At 31.0% G+C, this 23,790-nt stretch overlaps 4 protein-coding genes across 4 annotated transcripts; 2 read left to right on the forward strand and 2 right to left on the reverse strand.

Annotated features, from left to right (window-relative positions):
• Positions 1 to 177: 177 nt before the first annotated feature.
• Positions 178 to 8,189, forward strand: LOC130898675 (intraflagellar transport protein 172 homolog). The gene is made up of 22 exons (XM_057808124.1): positions 178 to 245; positions 408 to 677; positions 738 to 961; positions 1,019 to 1,247; positions 1,304 to 1,490; positions 1,547 to 1,770; positions 1,823 to 2,172; positions 2,227 to 2,501; positions 2,557 to 2,929; positions 2,981 to 3,306; positions 3,494 to 3,771; positions 3,902 to 4,171; positions 4,267 to 4,415; positions 4,477 to 4,696; positions 4,752 to 5,049; positions 5,775 to 5,962; positions 6,021 to 6,142; positions 6,204 to 6,418; positions 6,475 to 6,776; positions 6,840 to 7,041; positions 7,619 to 7,863; positions 7,914 to 8,189. Exons 1-22 carry the CDS (start codon positions 204 to 206, stop codon positions 8,145 to 8,147), a joined length of 5,223 nt encoding a protein of 1,740 aa, XP_057664107.1. The 5' UTR covers positions 178 to 203; the 3' UTR covers positions 8,148 to 8,189.
• Positions 8,190 to 8,719: 530 nt separating this feature from the next.
• Positions 8,720 to 10,331, reverse strand: LOC130898462 (regulation of nuclear pre-mRNA domain-containing protein 1B). The gene is made up of 6 exons (XM_057807796.1): positions 10,071 to 10,331; positions 9,779 to 10,012; positions 9,626 to 9,726; positions 9,376 to 9,574; positions 9,142 to 9,317; positions 8,720 to 9,088 (listed from the first exon to the last, which is right to left on the reverse strand). Exons 1-6 carry the CDS (start codon positions 10,222 to 10,224, stop codon positions 8,942 to 8,944), a joined length of 1,011 nt encoding a protein of 336 aa, XP_057663779.1. The 5' UTR covers positions 10,225 to 10,331; the 3' UTR covers positions 8,720 to 8,941.
• A 125-nt stretch (positions 10,332 to 10,456) lies between these two features.
• Positions 10,457 to 20,573, forward strand: LOC130898785 (USP6 N-terminal-like protein). The gene is made up of 7 exons (XM_057808297.1): positions 10,457 to 10,572; positions 10,774 to 11,212; positions 11,265 to 11,617; positions 11,675 to 11,801; positions 11,964 to 12,113; positions 12,168 to 12,480; positions 16,991 to 20,573. Exons 2-7 carry the CDS (start codon positions 10,868 to 10,870, stop codon positions 17,497 to 17,499), a joined length of 1,797 nt encoding a protein of 598 aa, XP_057664280.1. The 5' UTR covers positions 10,457 to 10,572; positions 10,774 to 10,867; the 3' UTR covers positions 17,500 to 20,573.
• On the reverse strand, positions 20,569 to 23,790 carry LOC130898786 (uncharacterized). The gene is made up of 7 exons (XM_057808298.1): positions 23,498 to 23,790; positions 23,105 to 23,436; positions 22,807 to 23,051; positions 22,532 to 22,741; positions 21,625 to 21,876; positions 21,033 to 21,548; positions 20,569 to 20,970 (listed from the first exon to the last, which is right to left on the reverse strand). The coding sequence occupies exons 2-7, from the start codon at positions 23,272 to 23,274 to the stop codon at positions 20,648 to 20,650; spliced, it is 1,716 nt and encodes a 571-aa protein (XP_057664281.1). The 5' UTR covers positions 23,275 to 23,436; positions 23,498 to 23,790; the 3' UTR covers positions 20,569 to 20,647.

The raw sequence follows: 23,790 nt of genomic DNA on the forward strand, positions 1-23,790 counted from the left end.
GCATTTTTCAATTATGTTTTCTATTAAATCACTCTTTAATATTTTTATTTAAATCGAAACATATTAGTCTTGGTGCGCCCTCTATTAGCTAGTATCGTGAATCTTCGCGTGACCTAATTTAAAAATGGCTTCCATCGGTTACCATGGCAACATCTCCATGAAAACAAAATTATAATGAATGTCATTGTTATGGTTTAATTTTAATGATGCAGTTAAAGTTTTTGCAAAATATTCTAGAAGCACAAGTAAGTAAATTCATTTTATAAACGTATAATCTATTTTGATACCTTTATTAATTGTAATTTCAATGTGACGTATTTAATTGTCATCATTCATGATTGAATCAAATTTTTAAATGACATATATGGAGTGATTTCGTATTCTATAATATATGTATATTTTTGTAGGACAGTGATTTCAAAATCGCTGGTTTGTGTTGGTCGCCGAATAATCAAAAACTAGCCGTAGCCACTTGCGATCGTCAGATATTACTTTTCGACGAAAAAGGTGACAAACGTGATAAATTCTCGACGAAACCTTACGATCCAGAAGCCGGCAAAAAATCTTATATCATAACGGGAATTGCTTTTAGTCCCGATTCGACAAAGATTGCCGTAGCCCAAAGTGATTGTATAGTATACGTTTATAAAATCGGCGATAAATGGGGCGAGAAAAAAGTTGGTAATTAAAATATTGAAAAAAAATTTACATTTACTTGCGGGTCGTATTTATTTCAGGCTATTTGTAATAAATTTCCGCAACCGTCACCGGTTACTTGTATCATTTGGTTATTAACCGGACCGATTATATGTGGTTTGGTGGACGGTAAAGTTCGAGCCCTACAAACTAAAACCAATAAATCTCAAAGTCTTTTTGCCTCGAATAGTCTTGTAGTTTCTTTGGCACCGAATTCTAAAGGTACTGGTTTTTTATCGGGACACGTTGACGGTAACGTCATTAGGTAAATAAACGATTAATTTTATATTATGTATGTATTGTTTTAAAAATTATTTGGTAGGTTTTTTATAACGAGCGATCACGGGGAAGACGAAGCTCAAGGACGTGTAGCTTTGCATTCCGTTCCTCCTTATGGTTTAGCCTGGCCTCAAGGTCATATATTTATGGCCGGTTGTGATAAAAGAGTTTCCGTAATAAATAATCATGGAAAATCGGTAAAAACTTTCGATTATACTAAAGATACCAGTGAGCACGATTTTAACGTAGCTTGTTGCAGTCCGAGCGGTCAAGTAAAAAATTTGAACCGAATTTTTCAATACAAATTTAATTTTTATATTATTTTCAGGCCGTTGTTATAGGAAGTTTCAGTCGTTTGAGGTTATATATATGGAATACTAGAAAATCTATATGGGAAGAGAGCGTTTCTAAAGAACTGACGAATTTCTATACGATTACTGTTTTAGCTTGGAAAAGGGACGGTTCGAAAGTTACTTGCGGAGGCCTTTGCGGAGCAGTGTTCTTGTTCGAATCAGGTAATTTTCACAATCAATCCATCGGTTATTAGTTACGAAAAGTATTCGTTTTCAAGTGCTAAAAAGAACCGTTTGGAAAGATAAATACGAAATAACATACGTGGGACCTAATCAGGTGTTGATAAAACCTTTGAACGCGGACGAAAGTAACGTTATATTGAAATCTCGATACGGCGGTGAAATTGGCGACGTTAAAATAATGGGTAAAGATTGTTATTTGGTAGCTAGGACCGAAGAAACGTTACTCGTAGCAGATTTGATCAGAAATCTCACGAGCGAAGTAAGTTACCGCACTAATATAAATATTTATATTCAAAATTTTCACTTTTCAGGTACACTGGAATAATACGGGGCGCAACGAGAAATTTTATTTCGAAAATTCGAACGTTTGTTTGGTTTTCAATTCCGGCGAATTAACTTTAATCGAATACGGCGATAACGACGTTTTATGTTCTGTTAGAACGGAATTCGCGAATCCCCATTTAATAAGCGTTAGATTAAACGAACGTAATTCGACAACGGATAATAAAAAATTAGCTTATTTACTCGATTTAAAAACCGTATGCGTCGTCGATTTGGTTAACGGAGTTTTATTGGGACAAATCGGTCACGATTCGAAAATAGATTGGTTGGAATTGAACGAAATCGGAAATAAATTGTTATTCCGAGATAAAAAACAGAGGTATTCAAATAATTATTTATTATTCGTGTTAATTAATTTGACGATATTTTCAAGATTAATACTAGTAGACGTAATTTCCCAACAGAAGCAAACGATTTTTACCGGCGTTAATTTCGTTCAATGGGTAGAAAATAGTGACGTGGCCGTAGCTCAAGCTAATAATACTTTAGCGATATGGTACAACATCGATTTACCAGAAAATCCGACGGTAATGACGGTAAAAGGCGACGTAATCGATATAGTTAGAAATAACGGTAAAACCGAAGCGATTTGTCTAGACGGTAATAATACGTTCAATTTGGAATTAGACGAAGGACTCGTCGAATTCGGTACGTTCAAATTATCCCGATTTTGTGTATTTTTCCTTTAAATAAATCGTTTTAGGTACCGCGATAAACGATAACGATTATAACAGAGCCGTACTCTTTCTGGAAACTATGCGAAATTCCACCGAAGCAGAAGCGATGTGGCACACTTTATATTCCATAGCGATGAAACAACAAAATTTACCTCTAGCCGAACGATGTAGTACCGCTCTGAACGAAGTAGCTACCGCTCATTTTTTACACGAAACCGCGAAGGAAGCGAAAAATAATTGTTTAGAAGAAAATCCGAATAATTCGCCGGAAATTTGGGCTCGACTATCGATTTTATACGGGGATTTAAATACGGCGGAAAATATTTATTTGGAACAAGGAGATATCGAAAAAGCTTTGGATATGTATAAGAAGTTACATAGATGGGACGAAGCGCTGAGGTGAAAAAACAAATATTTTAAAAATTTTTTATGTTATAATGATTATTTTAGATTGGCCGAACGGAGGAATTACGAAAATTTGAAGGAATTAAAAGAAGAACATATGTCGTTGTTGACGCAAAGCGGACAATACGAAAAAGTCGGTTTAGTATTGGAAAAAGAAGGGAAATACGAAGAATCTCTCAATATGTATTTGAAATCTAATAAATTAACTCGCGTCCCGAACCTTTTAAATAAATATCCTCAATTATTAAACGATCATAATGTTGTAGGAATAGTTTTGAAAAATTTAATCAAACAAGAATTATACGAATACGCCGCCGAAATATACGAAAAATTAGATAAACCTGATCTAGCTATGGAATGTTACAGAAAAGGTATTTATAGTTTAAATATTTTATTAATATATAAAGAAAAATGTGCTTGCTACATCACATATCATTTTCAACGACAACTTAGACAGCTGACATATGACGTACATGAAGTCGACCGCTAACATTTTTACCAACTAACATTACATTATATTCATTATTGATTTCAGATATATTTCTGATAATTTTTCAGGAAAAATATGGAACAAAGCGGTAGATTTAGCTCGAACGGTAAGTCCCGATAAAGTGGTACGATTAGAAGAAGAATGGGGCGATAGTTTAGTCGAAAGTAAACAAATGGACGCCGCCATTAGTCATTACATCGAAGCGGGATGTACCATTAAAGCTTTAAACGCCGCAGTAGCCGCTAGACAATGGAAAAAAGCCGTTCACATCATAAAAGTTATCGACGACGCCGATACCGTTAGAAAATATTACGAAATTATCGCTAATCATTTCTCTAGTATTAAAGTAAAGTATTCATAATTGAAATAATAATTAACTTTATATATATATATATATATATATATATATATATATATATATATATATATATATATATATATATATATATATATATATATATATATTGTTTTGGTAGGATTATTCGACGGCGGAAAAATTATATTCGGCATGCGGTATGTACAAAGAAGCCGTCGAAATGTATAACGAAGCCGGTCAATGGGAAAAAGCGCACGTCATCGCTTCCAAATATTTAGATAACGAAGAAGTCTACGATATGTACGTTAAACACGCGGAAACTTTAGAAGAAATCGGAAAATATAGGGAAGCTGAAAAATTGTACGTTTCAGTTAAAGCACCAGATTTAGCTATCGCCATGTACAAAAAGGTGGAGCAGTACGATAATATGGTGAGTTTAATGGTTTTTTTGTCGGAAAACTTTGTAATTGCTTTTTGAGTGTTTCTAATCACTTTAGTTTATCGGTTATTTATCGATAATTTTAGATTAGACTTGTGGAAAAATATCACCCGAATCTATTACAAACCACTCATCTACATTTGGGGCAACAATTGGAAAACCAAGGAAAATATAGAGCGGCGGAAATACATTTTTTGGCCATCGACGAATGGAAAGCCGCTATGAATATGTACAGGTTCGTAATAGAAAAATTGAGTTATATCGTGACGAAACGTCGATTTATTTTTAAATTTCAGAAATTTGGGGATGTGGGAAGAAGCTTATAGAGTAGCTAAGCAAAACGGCGGTCCTCACGCCGCTAACCAAGTGGCTTTTCTGTGGGCCAGATCTCTCCATATCGATTCGGCAATAAAATTATTAAACAAATACGGTATATTGGAGCAATGCATTAACTACGCTTGCGAAACTTATCAATTCGATTTCGCTTTCCAATTATGCAAAAATCTACCCGACAAGGTAAACAATTTGATCCGTATAAAAAAAATATAAATAGTATACGATGTCATTTCAGGTAAAAGAAGTCCATTTGAAACACGCCATGGCTTTGGAAGACGACGGTAAATATAACGAAGCCGAATCCGAATTTATTTTAGCCGGTAAACCGAAAGAGGCTATCCTGATGTACGTTCACGCTCAAAATTGGATGAACGCTTTAAAAATAGCCGAGAAATACGAACCGGACGCTGTACCTGAAGTACTTAGGGCACAAGCCGAACAATGTTTCAAAGATAAACGCTATTCCGAATTCGAGGTGTTGTTATTGAGGGCGCAACTACCGGAAATGATCGTCCACAAATATAAAAACGAAGGTAATATAAAGAGAAAATGGATAATTGAGTGACTGGGTGAATTGATAAAAAAATAAATGAGCGAATAACGAAGTTGTTTGGGTGACCAATTATATGAATAATTCATTTTTCAAGTTAATAACTGAATGACTCGATCAATATTTGATTAACCAAGTGATTAAGTGATTATTTATTATTAAATAATAACTTAAATAAGTAAAACGATTCTCAAACAGGGAAGAAATAACCAAATAATATTACAATAGTACAATCTACGCCATCTATTGAATAATATCCAAACTACGTTAAATAATTTACGAAAAAGCCTGAATTTATAAATTTCAGATACTCAGTTTGGCGTCCTGCTTATAGATGGCAAAACTAGTTTTTTAAATAGTCAGCCATTTTTATCATTAATTTTAAAAACAATCGACGCCATCTATTTAATAATAACCATAAATAATGTACAGAAAAGTAGAAATTAATAAATTTTAGTTACTTATTTTTATAATTAATTTTGTATTAACTATGAATATATTTATAATTAACCTAAAAGGAAGAATAAACATCAACTGAATGATTAATTAACTCAATGACTGATTAAATAAGCAATTAATTGAATAAGAGTACTGACTAAAGGAATAACTGACTATTCAAGAGTAATGATTGATTGAATGTTTGAATAATTGATATACCGATTGTCCTATTACGTCCGGGTACGATTTAATCCAATATTTTATTTCAAGATATGTGGATAGACGCTTTGCGAGTCTGTAAAGATTATTTACCGCATCTTTATCCGGATCTTCAATCGGAATATAGTAGTTCGCATCACAATCAAATGACGGACGTCAGTATAGAGACATTATTATCGAGAGCTAACGAATGGGCGTTGGCAGGTCAACATAAACAAGCCGTCGATTGTTTATTACAGGTTTACATATTTGAATGTTATTGAAAGGAATTTTAATAATTTTTTTTACATTTTTCAGGTTAATACGAACATAACGGAACCGTCTATAGTTAAAAGAGCGCTGTTACGAGCAGCCGATATGGTAAATAAATTTCTATTCGGTGACGAAGCTTTGGAAATTATCAAAATATTATGTCCGAGGTTAGTTTTTATCTCGTGTTTTTTTTTTTTTTTGGTGTTATGTCTATTTGTTTTTAATTAGATTGATAGAAATCGGCGAAAATAACGTTGCGGCGCAATTGTACATCAGCATGGAAATGATGAAAGAAGCCATCGATTCTTTTATAATAGCCGAAGAATGGAACAAAGCTAGGAAAATAGCCAAAGAACTCGATCCGTTTTTGGAAAATTACGTCGAAACCAAATACAAGGATAGATTATTAAAAAAAGGAGACGTCGAACAATTGGCGGATATCGGTAAGGTTTTATTTTATTTACTATAATCTCAATTATCTTAATATAACTTATTTTAGATATAATCGGAGCGTTGGATTTATTAGCCGAACAAGGACAGTGGACGAGATGTATAGAAAAAGCCAAATCACACAGTAATCCGATTTTACACAAATACGTCGCCCTTTACGCCGCCAAATTATTAAAAGATCGTCTAATTATCGAAGCCCTTCAATTATATTACACGCACGGAGCTCCGGCAATACCGCAAAACTTCAATATTTACAATCACATCGCTACCGAAATGTTCGGAGCTAATTTTATGTCGGATCCAGATAGTTACGCTACTTGGGAACAATTACGACAAATTTTATTCGAAATTGTAAGTTTTCTTTTTGTATCACGCTCACCGTGACCTTATAAGTGAACATAATGATTTTTTTAGAACGAAAATTTGGAAAATGCCGTTAACGTAAACGCCGAAACGAAAGTACATTTCCGACATTTACTTTTGGTAACTCATTATTACGCTCTAAGAACCGCTTGCAAACAAGTACCTTCGTTAAAATCGATCGCCGTTAAAATTAGTACGGCCCTATTGAGATATACAGATATCATTCCCGCAGATAAAGCCTATTATGAAGCAGGTACGCTTACAACACCGTTTTTAATTATCCCTCGTATAAACACACACTTTCAAATAATTGCCTCTATGAATTTTTCGTTTATACACTTATTGTTAACCAACCCTCGTATACATAGAAATTGTTAACTAACCCTTGTACGAATCTTGATCTTCTTTTTTATGCAGCTCGAACCTATTACATAATAAAATATCCAGAATTAATTTTCTCTTCTTTTTTACGGTTTGTCCTACATATAGTCAATAAATTCGAATAAATCTATCTTAGATTTAAGTGAAATATTCCATTTCATATGACCTTCAAGTTGTGAAAGGCGTTTTTCATCTATAATATTCGCTAACAACTTTCACGTCATGTTTATATTAAAGGAACGTACCCTTGATGTTACGAGGTTATGTTTTAATGTTATTGTTTATATTCAAATTTCTTAGAGGTTTTTCTCGTGACTTTTGTTTTATTTTTTCAATTTAGTGATTATTTTGAAAACTTTCTTGTTTATTTGAATAATTAAATTAAGTTTTCGTGTTCTAATCGCTGGTATTTCGATTTTCTTTGTGTTTAGTTAAATTTTTTTCGATAGGTAAAGATCTAAAAGAAGAAGGAAAACTTTCGGAAGCATTCGTATTCCTGAATCACTATTTAGACCTTTGCGAAGCCATAGAAGAAGATGAAGGACAATTAGTAGATCATTCCGATCTACTACAAACAGATTTTCCATCGAATATACCTTTACCCCATCATCCTTACCTAATGGAAGATCCAAAAGAACACGATAACGTTAAGGAATGGGTGCTGGCAGTTAGTATGGATCAAAAAATCGAACAGGTACTTATATACAATTTCAATTCAATTTATGACAGTTTTTTTGTTTAAAGGCTTTACCTATCGACGATAGACAACTTTACGAATCCTGCCTTCAACCTGGAGAAACTGCGTGTTTGATAACTGGTTATCCGGTGAGAAAACAAGCCGTTACTTTTTCCAAAACTAATCTTCAAGCTAACAAAGACGCTTGGAACAAATTGAATATGGGCGCTAAAATGGCCCCAGATTCCAACGTTGCCAGTGCTATATCTTTCTTAGTAAAATGGTGCGGAACACCTAATTAACTTTATATTATTAATCGATTTAATATAATTTAATTTCAAATATTAATTTCGTTTTTTTCCCTTTATATCCTTGGAATTGGTGGTTATGATGAATTCTAGATAATTTCATAATTTTTTTGTTCCTCTCTTCTCTATTATTCATTAAAGCAGCCATAACGAGTGAACAATTGAGAAATTGGATCTTATATTATAAAGTGTGGACAAAAATTGTTGATAAATAGTAGTAGTTCATTTGTACCCCCGTGTATAATGGATCATAACTAAGTAAAAAAAATTATTTATCATATTTTTAATTTCATTAATTGTTCAATATTCAAGATTACATTGTATTTCGACTCATACAGTGTGTTCAATGAATGGTGAATTTGAAATTTCGTTATACAAAACAAAAAACACGTTTGATTATTGATTTTTCTTTTCCTCTCAACTCTATTGTTTATTAAATTAACCTTAATGTATGTATATTCGAGAAATTGCATCTTATATTATACTGTGTTTACAAAAAAGATTGGTAAACAATGGTAGGCTAAAAAGTGAAGTGAATTTGATGGAAATCTAAATAAAAAGCGAAATAAACTTATTAATTTCTATATTACATCAAAATCTAACCATTAAATCAAATGATAAAATAGTACACGCCGGATGATCGAGTATAAATTGTACATAACTAAAATCCTTTTTAAGATCAATAAAAAAAAAATAAATAAACTTGAGACACTGAAATAAAAACCAAAATTCATGCTTAACTCGACACCCCGCGTACATAAACATCTCTAAAACTTGACCAACAATATTTACTGCATAAATAAATGTTCAGCAGAAGGTAGAGGTGCTAAACCATCCGTAACGTTAGGTAATTGAGTCAAATCTGGTAGATTCCTGATGTGATTATGCAATTCCGTTCTCACATTAAACACCTTCAATAATTTCTCCTGATATTCCTATAAAAATAACAAATAAAATCGCTTTAAATTGAATTAGTAAACAAACTCACTTCCAAGTTTCTTTCAGCTTGAGCCAACAACTCCTCTTGCAAATGCAAATAATCTCTCATCATAACGGACACTTTCTTCCTGTGTTCCATTTCAGATGATAATCTATGATTATACTGGCTAAGTAAATGAACGGCTTCTCCGACTTGGGCGCTTAATTTTTCCGCAGCTTCTTTATCTGTAATAAACAAGGGTTATTTAAGAAATTTAACATTTTTTTTTTTGTAAATAATTACCTTGTATTTTCGAAATTAGAGATACTTCAGATACTTCCCTGGGTAATTTTGCTATTCGTTCCCTAACGATTTCGTCAGACGAAGCTATATTAATTTCCAAATCTTGAATGGCTTTTATTAATTCTTCCGGTTCCGGTGGATCTCCCGCGGGTGTACGTGGACTCAATTGTATGTGAGTTTCAATCGAACCATCCGAATGCTGTAAAAAATTCCTATTAATTTGATGTAATCGAATTTTTACGTTAATTACCTCCACAATTTTCTCAGTCTCCGATTTCCTTCTCTCCCTAGTAGGACTCCTCTTCTTATCACTTATTTTAGGTTTTTTATTCGGCGGTTCGTATCCCAAAACTAAATAAAAATACTTCGATTTGAGTTGATTAAATTAAATTAAAAAACTTACCTAACGCTCTTTGAAATTCTGTTATCAATAAACTATCGTATATACCACGGTCGTTCCATATAGTTAATAATCTATCTAAACTGTTTTTAGTTTTTTCATCGCATTTAGACATATGTTCGAAAGCTTTTTTCAAATGTAAACTGAATTCTTGTCCGTATTCCGGCCCCTTTTTTTTACTGTTTTGTATTACATCGTTAGCGAGGTACATAAAGATCAATTTTTTCGAATCTTTGGCTATACAACAATAAACGTAACAATACTAAATTTCTTTTTAATCTAAGAATATATTTACCTTTAATAAGTTCTCTAATCCATATTTTCGCTACAGTACTATAATGTTTCCTATGATGGATTAACCATAAACTTAAAGTCTGTATACTTTGCGACGAATTATTTAATTCAGCTAATTTCTTAATGAATGCCGTTTCAGTAAATCCTCCTGCCATCACTAATATTATTTATAATTAATCGATATTTAAAAATTAAAATTCGTAAGGAAACTTTGTTGTAAATATAACCATTAAATAATATACGACAAACAAATTTCACTATTAGTAAATTTATCTTTTCAAATATATATTTTATCTTACTCGCACTGGTAATAACTACTATATCTTTATTTCTTTTTATTAGTTTTTTTACCCCGCCGCGTTGGTACCATAAATTTTGACATTGGCAGCTGACATTACGTCGCTTGTTTTGAGTTTCCTATGGAGTAGTTTGTTAAATATTCGCAGCGGGTAAAGTGTTGTTTTTATATTTATGTGTGTATAAATGAAAATAGAATATTTCAGGTAAATCTTATATACTATATTCCAATTTTGGAAATTTCACTAGCAAACAAAAATGTTAAACGAAGTAAAATTTTTCGGGGGCGTTTGAAATTTTACCCGTGACAGGTGTCATCTGTATTTTACTTTTACCACATACTGTTAATTTAGTTAATAAATTTCTATTTATTTATAAACGATATTTATCGCTTAACGATCTTTTAGATTTGGTGAAAGTTCCAAATGTACACACACGTTAATAAATATTGGAATGTAGGTTTGTGTTGCGTGCTTAAGAGTTAGAAAATTTGTAAATGGGATGAATGAAGAAGATCTTTTAAAAAGATCGGCCGAAGAGCGAGAAAAAATATTCAAAAGATATGAACAGGGTAGGGAAGGAGCCGAAATTGATCCATGGGAAGATCCCGGTTTCGAAGTATACCACACAACTGATAGGTATGGATTCATACACGATAAGAGGCTGCCATCCAAAGTGGACCCGCAGGAAGCTAAAAGACTTCAGATCGAAGTAGAACGCCAAAAGAAATGGTTAAAAATGCTCAAAAATTGGGATAGCGCTACGAGCAAAGAAAAATTACATTCTAGAGTTTACAAAGGTATACCAAATTCCCTTAGAACCGAAGCTTGGTGTAAATTATTAGAGGTAATCATATTTGATCGAGAAATTTGTGTTCCTATGTCATTATTAATTCCAGGTAGATAAATTAAAAAAACAGAATAAAGGTAAATACGTCGAAATGATGAAATTAGCTAGAAAACACTCGACCGACGCCCGACAAATCGATTCGGACGTTAATAGACAATTTAGGGAACATCTACATTATCGCGAACGTTACAGCATCAAACAACAATCTCTATTTAATGTTTTAACAGCCTACGCTATGTATAATTCCGAAGTGGGGTATTGTCAAGGTATGTCCGGATTAGCTGGTGTTTTATTGATGTACATGGACGAAGAAGACGCTTTTTGGGCCGTTCACATATTGTTAACTAATCCTAAATATGCAATGCATGGTTTGTACAAGGAAGGTTTCCCAAAATTAACTAGGTACATTAATACTATCATACTACTGTTATTATTATATAATTATGGTTTTTTTAACAGGTTTTTAGCTCATCACGATAAGATATTAAGTAAATTATTACCTAAGGTTAAAAAACATTTCGATAAACACGGCTTAGACGCAATATTATACTCCTTGAAATGGTTTTTTGTTTGTTTCATTGAACGAGTAAGTATTTTGTTTATTGCTTCATTTTATGCGTAAACTACATAAATAGATTTTAATTGGCCAATTAATCGGGTCAAAAGGTTTAGTTTGAGCATTGTTTTTATGTATTTATCATATAGGGTTTGTGTAAAGTGTGGAATAACTTTGAAACTTTCAATTTAGGTACCGTTCAATTTATGTCTTCGAATATGGGATATTTATCTATTAGATGGGGAGAAAGTGATAACTGCGATGGCTTATACTATACTCAAATTACATAAGAGACAATTATTGAAACTCTCAGATATGGATTCCATAGTAAATTATATACAGGTGACATAATAATTATTAATATTTATTTTATATAACTTTCAAGTTATGTTTCAGGTGAAAATTTACAAGGATTTTCAATACGACGAAGATTCAGTTATCAGACATTTGGAATCGTCCATGGAGGAATTGAAGAGGTACAAATTGGACATACCCGGTCCGCCTACTAAAGAAGAACTACCAGTAGGTCCATTTGGGGTATTTAAAGAATCTACTTTTGAAGAAATAGTCGGTATAAGGAAGGAACAATTTACTGATAAAGAAAAACAAATGAACGAGATCGTTTTGTTGACCAGCGAAGCAGCCAAAGAAGCCGTTGATAAAGATATGGATTGTCAGATGTCGGTTGCCGATTCTGTTGGTTTTACAGGTACCGATACGGAAAATAATAGTACCCGCGATAGTAGTATTTCTTTAATTAGCAAAACTAGTTTTTCCGATAGTAGCGTCGACGAATGCACCAGGCTTTAATAAATCAAACAATTTTCCCATTTTCTTCTTCCTCTCTACGTATATACATATACAGTGTATACAAAAACTAATGTAAAAATTGATTTTTGTTAGTTTTTTTATGCTGTATATAAAATCGACCGAAACTAGCTTTTTTCATAGTAGAATTGACCAATGCTCTAAGTTTATCGAGAAATTGAATCTTATATTATGAAGTGTGTACAAAAATTGTTGAGAAATAGTAGTAGTTCATTTGTACCACATATATAATCGGTTATAAGTAATTATAAAAACGAATTATCCTATTCGAATCACTTTCAATTTCATTAATGACTCAATAATCACGTATTCCGTTGTATTTGATCACATACAGTGTGTACAATTAATGTTGATTTAGAAATTTTGCTACACAAAACAAAACATTCATTTTTCTTTCTCTTCCATAGCTATTGTTTTTGTATAAATGAAAATTTCTTGATATACTTATTATTTTTAATATTCTCATGTATTATTTGTCAAATTTTTCTAAATCCTATTAATGTGATTTATTGCTATTGTTCGATTCCATTTAATCAAAACTTGAGTTACTGAATGTTGAAGCACCTTGTAAGTAGTATGTATATAGGGTCTTTCATAGAGTATTTTAAATTGGAATAAAAGAAAAATTTGCAAATTTGATGAAAGGATTGTATTATGACAACTTTGAGCATACCGGAATTGGTAGATCACTCGCTTAGACCTACAAAAACCCAAAAAAAAAAAAAATAAAACCAAATCGTAGCACCATCTCAATATATGGCCGTTGATGATAATTTTTCATCATGATGATATAACTAAATGTATCGAAAGCTTTAGGTTACCATGTGGATTGGTATCCTCCCCACTTTGACGATTTTGTTTTTTTTCCTCCAAAAATGGGTCTCTTTGTTGTCAAATGCTCCAGAGTACTAATGGAAGGCCCTATATATAAATATTTAATTTTTAACACAATATCGGAATGAATGGAGAAATTTTGCATCATTTACTTACCTAAACAAATTCGTTTAATCACTTTCTAAGTTTAATTTTGTTCCTTGGTATGTTTTTCCATTTACTATTTCTATTTCCTTCATTTTTTTTAATAAATTTTTTCAACATTTTTCGATATCAAGTTACGAATTTTGTCAAAAGTTTATTAAATATGGGATAAAATTTATATTGAGACATTTTTTCACGTTCTCGGTCGTATTTTAAACTAGATTAGGTGTTTGAAGTATAAAATCCTATCTTTTTCATATATAATTTACTTGTTGATAAAATCCACCAATCAGTTCTCATTATATGATATTTTTTCAAATTACAAATCATGTTTATCCCTATAATCGCGCCATTTCATATTATAATTTGTGTAAAAATAATTTTTACAATTTCGATCCTGTCGACTGCGCCATTTTCATTTATATTTAATCAAAATCTCGTAACCTAATGTGAACTGATTGTGTTTATTGTACTTACCTGTACATATTTACTTTTTATTTATATTTCCCTTTCCAGATTTTGTAATATATATTTTTTTTATTAATTTAATTTTTTATTCGGGTCTATTATTTTAACACCTTTTTCGTTTTAAAAAAATCTTTTTAATATCCTTTACTCGCTTGTTAATCGCTTCCAATTAATATTTTTATTTCATTTTTTCAATATCTAGATTTCTTTTTTTCAAAAATCACCGATGAAAAAATGTGCGACTTCAACAAATTCCAAAATTTTAGTATAATTCGTCTATTTCCTAATAAGTGTATAGTCCGTTCATACATTTCTTATTTGGAGTATAGTCCTTTCATACATTGCTTAATTGAAGTAAAGGCAGTTTCTGATCGAGTTAAAGTCCATTCATACATACACCGATTGGATTAAAGGCTATTCATACTTGTCCTAATTGATGTTATAGTCCGTTCATATTTTCCATAATTGATGTATTAATGAATTTATAATCGATTAAAGTTCGATTTTTGAATTCGCACATTTTTTTATGTTTTTTATCATTTTTTTTTGGTTTGTTTGTAAATTGAATGTGTTATTTTAGTCATGCCTCCGGTCAGCATATGAAATTTGACTTCTATGAGGATTCGAATGCCTTTTGGTAGGTTTGCATGATTCGGTATCATTCGAAATTCGTTTTTTTTAACCCTTTGTTTGAACACATCCTTCTAATCCCCCTCCTTATTTTTGTGAAAAACGTGAGGAATCGTGAAAAAAAAATTATTAATCATAAAAATTAATTGATTCGTTAAATGTTGTTTTCGGTGAAATGTTAATAAACCGGTAAGGAATACATTTTATTTGGATATCGGCAACGCTGGAATTATATTTATTTACTTTAACTTACAGGGAGGTTCAAAATTAGTTCGCAAAAATTAAATTTTTTCGTAGTTATGTAAAAAAAGTCTCGTTTATCTAACAGAAAATCAAAATTTTTTTAGAAATTGTCAATTTTTTCGTTAAAATGATTGCGGCGTTGCCATTTTACTAACACTTTGGATGCGTTTACATTATTTTTATTCTCTGTAATCGAAATATTCTAGTAAAAAAGAATTTTTGTATTGAAATTTTATAAATAAAACAAAAAATGCGAAATGTATGTAAATTGCATCCATGTCGCTTTTTTCCATCTTTCTAACATCTCACTCTAATTCGTGTGACAAAATTTAATCGACGAAAATTGAGGGGGGCTAAAAAAATCTGTGAAAAATGCTATTTCCATCATAATTTTCGATTTAAACTAGTTTTTTGTACTAAAAAAATCGATTTTCAGTAATTTGAGGGGTTGTGAGAGGAAATCGTTAAAAGAAATTGACGAAATAAAAAAAATTGATTTGAAACATTGTGAGGGGGGCGACAAAAAACTAAAAAATGTTATATTCATCATAATTTTCGATTTAAACTAGTTTTTTGTACTTGAAAAATCGATTTTCAGAAATTTGAGGGGTTGTGAGGGGAAATCGTTAAAAGAAATTGAAGAAATAAAAAAAATTGGTTAGAAACATTCTGGGGGGCGACTAAAAACTATAAAAAATGTTATTTTCATCATAATTTTCAATTTAAACTAGTTTTTTGTACTAAAAAAATCGATTTTCATTAATTTGATGGGTTGTGAAGGGAAATCGTTGAAAGAAATTGAAGAAATAAAAAAAATTGGTTAGAAACATTCTGGGGGGCGACAAAAAACTATAAAAAATGTTATTTTCATCATAATTTTCAATTTAAACTAGTTTTTTGTACTAAAAAAATCGATTTTCATTAATTTGATGGGTTGTGAGGGGAAATCGTTGAAAGAAATTGAAGAAATAAAAAAAATTGGTTAGAAACATTCTGGGGGGCGACAAAAAACTATAAAAAATGTTATTTTCATCATAATTTTCAATTTAAACTAGTTTTTTGTACTAAAAAAATCGATTTTCATTAATTTGATGGGTTGTGAGGGGAAATCGTTAAAAGAAATTGAAGAAATAAAAAAAATTGGTTAGAAACATTCTGGGGGGAGACAAAAAACTGTAAAAAATGTTATTTTTATCATTATTTTCGATTTAAACCAATTTTTTATGCTGCAAACATCGATTTTTAATAATTATAGGGGGTTGGTGAAATATGATGCTTTTTATATATATTTTTTTAATTATCTTTGAGCAACATGTCAAGGGGGGCTCATAAAGTTACTTAGAGACATAAAAATTCAACTTTATCTTGAAAAAAAAATTTGTTTGTTTGATTAATTTTGTCACTAGTCGGGTGTTACCACCCTAAAGCTTTTCAACTTATAAAAAAACGTATATTTAACTTTTTTAACGCTTTTTTCCAAAAAAAAAATACTAAAATTTCCACTTCTCGTTAATTCCTATCACACTCACATTTTTTGTTTTGTTCTTACGTCTATAAATAATACAAAAAACGAGAATTAGATAAAAGGGAAGGGGAAATAAATGTGTTTAATACGCCGAATTTCTCATATATTCAAAAAATAATTATTATAAAGATTTTCGGCTACATTTCCGTATCTACCTGGCTCAGAATCCTAAAATAAACACGTTAGTTTAGCGTTTTCGAGCTCGCAGAATCCATTTATCGAACTTCCGCATATCGGAAATCGATTAACTTCCGGTTCGGCTTTTACGATATGGGGGGGTTCGGTCGAATAGGATTTCAAGTTAAAACCTATCCCTCGAGAGTATTAGCACCTCTCCGAAGGTTATGTTAGGTTCACTTTATCTTAGGTTATGTCAATTGACGAATAACCGAGGAAAATATAGTTTTCTATAAAATATGTAACGGGTAGAAGGAAAGTTATCAAGTGAAATTTCGATAAACGGATCGTGCGTTTTCGAAAACGCTAAACTATGATTCTAAACCGATGAGATACGGGAGTTTTTTGTTTCTGAATTAAAATTTTTCAGGTTCGAAATTTTCCTTCGATCCGAGCATGGACGACGCCAGTTCGCTATTAGATTGCGAACATACCGGCTCGCGACGATCGTTAGCCGATACGAGCGTAACGTCCACCGCCGATTTATCGGTGTTTTCGACTATAACTCGATCGCAAGCGCACGAAAACAGCTTGGATACGCATAGCAACATGTCGGATAATTCGGTTGGTGGAGCTAGTTCGATCGGTTCGGGTATAGGAGCGACGAGCAGTCTGCAGAGGGCCGTATCGAGTCATTCGACGCCTAGAGCAACGCCGAGGAATCCGTCGCCGGACGTTTTGAGGATTTACGTACCGTACACGCCGTTGGATACGCCGATTGCGAGTCCGCACAACGGCGATTTGATCAGGGGGGCGTGTACGTTTTTGGACGCCAATAAAATTCGAATTAAAATCGATAACGACGAATTGGCGACGCCGTTAGTCGAACACGGTCAAATTAAGAATTTTCGTATTGATAGTCCGGTTGATTTGAAATAAAAATAAATATATTTATTTATATACATATAAATGGTGAGTGATTCTATTATTTTTTTTTTATAATTTTTGTTTATATTTTCGAAATTATTTAAATTAAAATATTTTTTTGACGATTAAAATTCAAACAAAAAAATCTCGATTTTTTTGCTATTTTTTCCGATTTTTTATTATCAAAAATTCGGTTTTTTCCGATTATATTAAATCAGTTTTTCACCAATTTTTTTTCAAAATATTTTCGAATTATTTCTCATTAATTTATATCTCATTTAATTTATAAAGAAAACGTTTTTTTATTAGTAGTTTTTTAATAAAAATTTTTGGTCATTGAAAGTATAGAAATATAATAATTCATTTTTCTCTACATTTTTGCTATTTTTTTTTAATTTTTTTTATTATCAAAAATTCGTTTTTTTTTTCGATTTTCTTAGATCAGTTTTTCACCAATTTTTTTTATTTTTTTCCGATTTTTCTCTATCAAAAATTAGACTTGAACAATTTTTTTTCAAAATATTTTCGAACAATTTCTCATTAAGTGAAAAAACGTTTTTTTATTAGTATATTTTTAATAAAATTTTTTGGTCATTGAAAGTATAGAAAAATAATAATTAAATTCATTTTTCTCAACATTTTTGCTATTTTTTTCGATTTTTTATTATCAAAAATTCGTTTTTTTTTTCGATTTTCTTAGATCAGTTTTTCACTAATTTTTTTTATTTTTTTCCGATTTTTCTTTATAAAAAATTAGAATTGAACAATTTTTTTTCAAAATATTTTCGAACAATTTCTCTTTAAGTGAAAAAACGTTTTTTTATTAGTATATTTTTAATAAAATTTTTTGGTCATTGAAAGTATAGAAAAATAATAATTAAATTCATTTTTCTCAACATTTTTGCTATTTTTTTCGATTTTTTATTATCAAAAATTCGTTTTTTTTTTTCGATTTTCTTAGATCAGTTTTTCACTAATTTTTTTTATTTTTTTCCGATTTTTCTTTATCAAAAATTAGAATTGAACAATTTTTTTTCAAAATATTTTCGAACAATTTGTCATTAAGTGAAAAAACGTTTTTTTATTAGTATATTTTTAATAAATTTTTTGGTCATTGAAAGTATAGAAAAATAATAATTAAATTCATTTTTCTCAACATTTTTGCAATTTTTTTCGATTTTTTATTATCAAAAATTCGTTTTTTTTTTTCGATTTTCTTAGATCAGTTTTTCACCAATTTTTTTTTATTTTATTTTTTCGAACAATTTCTCATTAATTGAAAAATGTTTTTTATTAGTATTTTTTTTATAAAATTTTTTGACCATTGAAAGTATAGAAATATAATAATTTATTTTTCTCAACATTTTTGCTATTTTTTTCGATTTTTTATTATAAACAATTCGGGAAAAATAATCTTTTGGTAGTATTTTGTAAAACTAAATTTTTTGGTGATATTATACGATAATATTACTATTTTTTTCGATTTTTTATTATAAAAAATCAGGGTAAACCATTAATTTCTCAATATTTTTTCAAAAAAGGTATTTTTTTGGTGATTGAAATAAAAAAAATTGATTAAAATTGAAATTTCTCGATATTTGTCTTATATTTCATTATTTCGCAACTAATTCTTATTTTAAATGCACTACTCACTAATTTATTTACATTTATCGCGATTCGAGTTTTCGTTTTTTCTATTAGACAGGGACGGCTTCAAATAACTTTTTGTTGTACGAATTTTAAATTTATTCCAATTTCTAACAATATTTTCGCTTTTTCTAGTAGATTTTTTCATGTACATATTCTGTATACCGGGGGATCGAAATATTTTTTCCAATATAAAAATCGATATATTATTTTTTTTATTTATCAAATTTGGTTTTATATTTTTATAAATGATTTCGTCACTTTACATTCCACTTTTTTTTTCTATGAAAAAAAAATCGATTAATTTCGCATTTAATTAGAAAAAAACTCGACTATACTTTTTTTCCTAAAAACTACGAATTATTTTTGAAAAAAATGGTATTTTTCATTATACTATCTCTGTGTCATACTCTATAATTAAATGAAATCGATTTATACGAGGGTGTGTAGAAAAGTCTTCAATTAAAATACTGCGTATTTCGTGGTTACTTTCGATTATTTATTCCACGTTTTTGAACGTCAAAATGACAGTTAAATATAAGATTTAACAGATTCCGTTTCTATTTTGATTTATTTTTTCGAAATATATACCGTATATAATTGGGATATACAGTATAACATATATTTTGAAACTCGAAATTTTCCTTTTCCAATAGAATTATGTGCCATATATATATTTTTTTTGAAATTTTTTCAGCGAAAAATTGTTCATCGCTCAATATTTATTTTATTACAAAAAAATCATAAATTCGATTCTTTTTCACAGAATTATGTTTTTATTTTTCAATTTTTCTACGGATTAGATAATTTTTGCTGGAACTGCAAATTTTGGCTGTATAAATTTTTCCTAAAATCACCGTGTAAATGTTTGAATTTAAAATTCTAATAAATGTTGTAATTTTTTTGTAAATAGCAAAATTTTTTATAAAATATTTTTTTTTTCGGTCGTAAATAAACAAAAAAAAATAGTATTTACGCCAAAAAATAGTCGTGTACATTTTTTTTTTCAAACTCTACAAAATCTAGTACGATATTAATTTGATATTATTATATAAAATAAATTTTTTTAAGACACCCTGTAAATTGCTGATCAAATTCTATCGTTCTCTTTATATATACAAGAAAAAAAATAATGTTAGGCGATAAAAAAATTATATATACGAGGGTCTGACAAAAATTTAAACATACGAGGGCTTCTCAAAAATTTATTAACTTCGTTTTTTTCTAAAACCGTGAAATAGATTTTTTTTTGTTTCGGCATTAGCAATATACGGGGTCGATTATAAAAATTTTTACTCATCTTAATATACAATGTGAGTTTTTTCGTTCCGTTACTAGAACGTGATACATGCAATAAAAAAAAAACGTGTAAATATTTCTTACACTCCAATTGTGTTGATCCAGTCATAAAACGACTTAATAAAAACGTTTAAAAACAATTTTCTTCTTCTTTATTAACCAAAAACAAAAAATAATACAAATTCAAACGAAATAAAAAAAAGACACGACCAAATCATTTCTTCTTTCCTTTACCCTTCCCTTTACCCTTTCCTTTACCTTTCCCCTTACCTTTCGTTTCCGGACCGGCATCGTTGGGATCGTATTGCGTATCCGTCGATTTTTTTTGCGGTATCGGTTTCCGTTCCGGACCTTTCGGCGTACAAAGTTCCAATTCCAAATTTTGTTTTTTATCTACACCTTCGCTTTTTTTCCCGATCCTCAATACGAACAATTCTTTATTAGGATCCGAAAATTCGGTAACTTTAGCTCCGTTCGCGGCCGTACAAGTCGGAGGATTTACCACAACGCCACCTGTCTGACCTTGACCCTGTTGACCTATATAAAAATAAACGAAAATTAACTTTATAATCGAGGAAAAATTTTATTTCACTACCCACCCATTCTAAAAGCGAAAGGTAATTCTTTGCCGGCTTGCTTTATACCGGGTTCTATGTTGAGATTCATGTTGTTTTTCGCGTTTTTGCATATGCAACTACCAGATTCGTCGTCATCGGCCGGTTCTATTTTATTATCTTTATGTACTCTTATCGTTAAAGAATTTCCCCCCATCGAAGCGCCGATTTCTTGGTAATTACCTTCCGGATCTGATTTCGCGCAAGCGCATGAATCATCGGCGTTAGGACAAGGAGAACATTCCGAACACGGTTGACCGATGCTACCGGTACCACCGCGCATCATCGGGTTTCCCAAAACTCCGTTAAAACCGCCACCGTAGGGTCCGTACTGCGTCGGTGGTAAACAAGGAGCGTTCGGAATATTACCGCATTCCATACAAGGAGCTTGTGGAACCATACCGGGAAATCCCATTGGAGCTGGATTAAAACCCATTCCACCGCCGTTGTAATTATATTGTCCTCCTGCTACGTTAAAACCCATCGTCGCATTACCAACTCCTTAAAAAAATCGATTGAATTATTTGTAGTGTACGGTACGCTATAGTAAAATAATGAATCGTATGATTATATTTACCCGGGTTATTTTGATCTATCAAACACGGTTTTAACGGACAATTATCCACGCATACTTTTCCGGTATTATCGAAAGGAGATGCTGAAGTTGGAGAAGTTACGGGACAATCGCCAGGTGTTGGTTGTCCGTTTGAATTATTTCGAACGGGAGCTCTAGCGTCCCCGCCGCATGGAGTAGTAGGACATGAATCGTTATAACGTTTTCCGTTGTTTTTATTAGTTTTAGGTGTACATTTATCACCGTTTTTACCACCTAAAAAAAATTAACTAAACGTAAGTACGATGAAGTAGTGTGTGTTAAGCTATAATTCCGATTAAACCGCCATATTGGCGCACCATTACCAATTACCATCAGTTGCATAACGTTAGTCGTTGTAATACGTTGGTTTTGTTGCCAGACGTAGTAAACAAAAAAATTTTACTTAAAAAAATATATTTTTCGTGCATTTGATACACCGGGACGTGTTAAATTTATTAAAATAATATGTAAACAGTTACCGATGCCACGTAGCCGATATTTTTAAAGAAACAATCGATCCAGTGATCATGTTTGACAAGTGAAGTTAGGTACTTGGCGGTTTCGTGTTTATTTATTGCCGTTTTAAACAATTTTAAGTGAATATTTATTAAAAAAATCGATAAATCAGTCTTTAAATTATAACATATTGGATAGTATTTGATTTGAAAGCGGTTTATAGTATAAAAACGATCTATTTCAAATTTTTAACCTAGTGGTAAAATTAGAAAATAAGTGAAATCTAATATGGCGGATTTATTGTTTACTTATTTGTGTTATTGATTTTTATTGAATTACGATTTAATGTGTTGTGGAATCCTTCGAGCTATTTTATTACTAAACGAGATGTATAAAAAAGGTTAGTATTTTATAATTTTTATTTCTACTTTACCTTTTCCGCCTTTTTTGTACCTATATAAAGATTTTCCTTCTTTATCTTTAAATAAAACTGATTTATCTTGCAAATTCATTTGAAATTGTGTCACTATGAGTTTTCCGAAACACGATAATCTTATATAAACGCCTATTTTTCCGCATATTTCTCCTTCGGGTGTACTGATATCGAAAGAATCTTTCAATGTTTTCGCTGTAGGAGAAGTACCTTTAACAACATAAAAAATTATAGTCCATTCGAATTTTCAAATATTTACGTTATATTTTACTCACTTTCTTCCCCCGTGGAAGTTGTTATGCAATTTATAAGTTCCTCGAATAAATTAGCTATTGATATAAGAGCGCTACCGATTTCTACATTTTCCGGTATCCAACTACCAGGAGGCATTTTCTTATAAATCGAAACGTAAATGTCTAACTTATTGATTGCTTCTTCGGCTTGTTCAGGTGATAGGGAAAATAAACACGATTTGCCACTTTTTATGTTGGTATCTTTCGGACAATTCGATATATAGTTTCTAAATAAGAAAAAAATTATATAGAAATTATTTTTATATATGAAATGTCTCACCTTTGAGGGTTAAAATCGGCTTCGCATACATCCAAAGGTGCGTTATCTAAAAATTGAAACGACACGCATTTTTCACCTTCGACTTCGTCGCAATCGCAGGACGGATCCAAATTAACGTTGTCCACTAGAAATTCCAAAAGAAAAAGATTTTCCGTCGCTATCTTATCCATATCAAACGAAAAATTTAATGATAAAAATCTAACGAAAATTTTGACTTGTCTTAATGACACTCGAAAATTTATTTCAGTTTTTTCATTTGGCGTTTTATATCGGGCGGCGGGTAAATTTCGTAATACCAATTACAAGCTTCCGTTTTAAAAGGTTGTCCAACGCTAAATCGAACAAAAAAATATACGAGGTGTGATCGAAAAATTAAAGATCAACAAAACTTACAGTAACATATCTTTTTTCCTTTGACACGGATTATCCTGTACGAAAGCCGTTAAATTAGGTTCTTGGATCCATCTAGCAGACGATCTCGTATACACCGGAGCTATATTTATCGTTTCCACTACGGGTTCTTCCGGTTTCGAATCGACGGGCCACCATTTCGGCGGTTGAGGTTTACAAGGCACTATAGGAATCGGAGGAGTTTCTTTTTCTATTTGTTTTTTCACTAATCTTTGGAAAGATCCTTCGAATTCCGCGTTTTCCGTTTCATTTTTAACGCGCAATTTGTCCAATCT

This window comes from Diorhabda carinulata, chromosome 10 (genome assembly GCF_026250575.1).
Source record: "Diorhabda carinulata isolate Delta chromosome 10, icDioCari1.1, whole genome shotgun sequence".
Lineage (NCBI taxonomy): Eukaryota > Metazoa > Arthropoda > Insecta > Coleoptera > Chrysomelidae > Diorhabda > Diorhabda carinulata.

Coding starts and splice junctions, on each gene's coding strand:
- LOC130898675 (XM_057808124.1), top strand. CDS start 204: ATGATGCAGTTAAAGTTTTTGCAAAATATTCTAGAAGCACAA. Junction 5,963..6,020: donor CCGTCGATTGTTTATTACAG/GTTTACATATTT, acceptor TACATTTTTCAG/GTTAATACGAACATAACGGA. Junction 6,143..6,203: donor ATCAAAATATTATGTCCGAG/GTTAGTTTTTAT, acceptor GTTTTTAATTAG/ATTGATAGAAATCGGCGAAA.
- LOC130898462 (XM_057807796.1), bottom strand. CDS start 10,224: ATGGCAGGAGGATTTACTGAAACGGCATTCATTAAGAAATTAGCTGAA. Junction 9,727..9,778: donor AGAATTTCAAAGAGCGTTAG/GTAAGTTTTTTA, acceptor ATTTTTATTTAG/TTTTGGGATACGAACCGCCG. Junction 9,575..9,625: donor AGACTGAGAAAATTGTGGAG/GTAATTAACGTA, acceptor AATTTTTTACAG/CATTCGGATGGTTCGATTGA.
- LOC130898785 (XM_057808297.1), top strand. CDS start 10,868: ATGAATGAAGAAGATCTTTTAAAAAGATCGGCCGAAGAGCGAGAAAAA. Junction 11,213..11,264: donor CTTGGTGTAAATTATTAGAG/GTAATCATATTT, acceptor TATTAATTCCAG/GTAGATAAATTAAAAAAACA. Junction 12,481..16,990: donor CGATTCTGTTGGTTTTACAG/GTACCGATACGG, acceptor AAAATTTTTCAG/GTTCGAAATTTTCCTTCGAT.
- LOC130898786 (XM_057808298.1), bottom strand. CDS start 23,274: ATGGATAAGATAGCGACGGAAAATCTTTTTCTTTTGGAATTTCTAGTG. Junction 22,742..22,806: donor AACTTCCACGGGGGAAGAAA/GTGAGTAAAATA, acceptor ATGTTGTTAAAG/GTACTTCTCCTACAGCGAAA. Junction 21,877..22,531: donor GTACAAAAAAGGCGGAAAAG/GTAAAGTAGAAA, acceptor AATTTTTTTTAG/GTGGTAAAAACGGTGATAAA.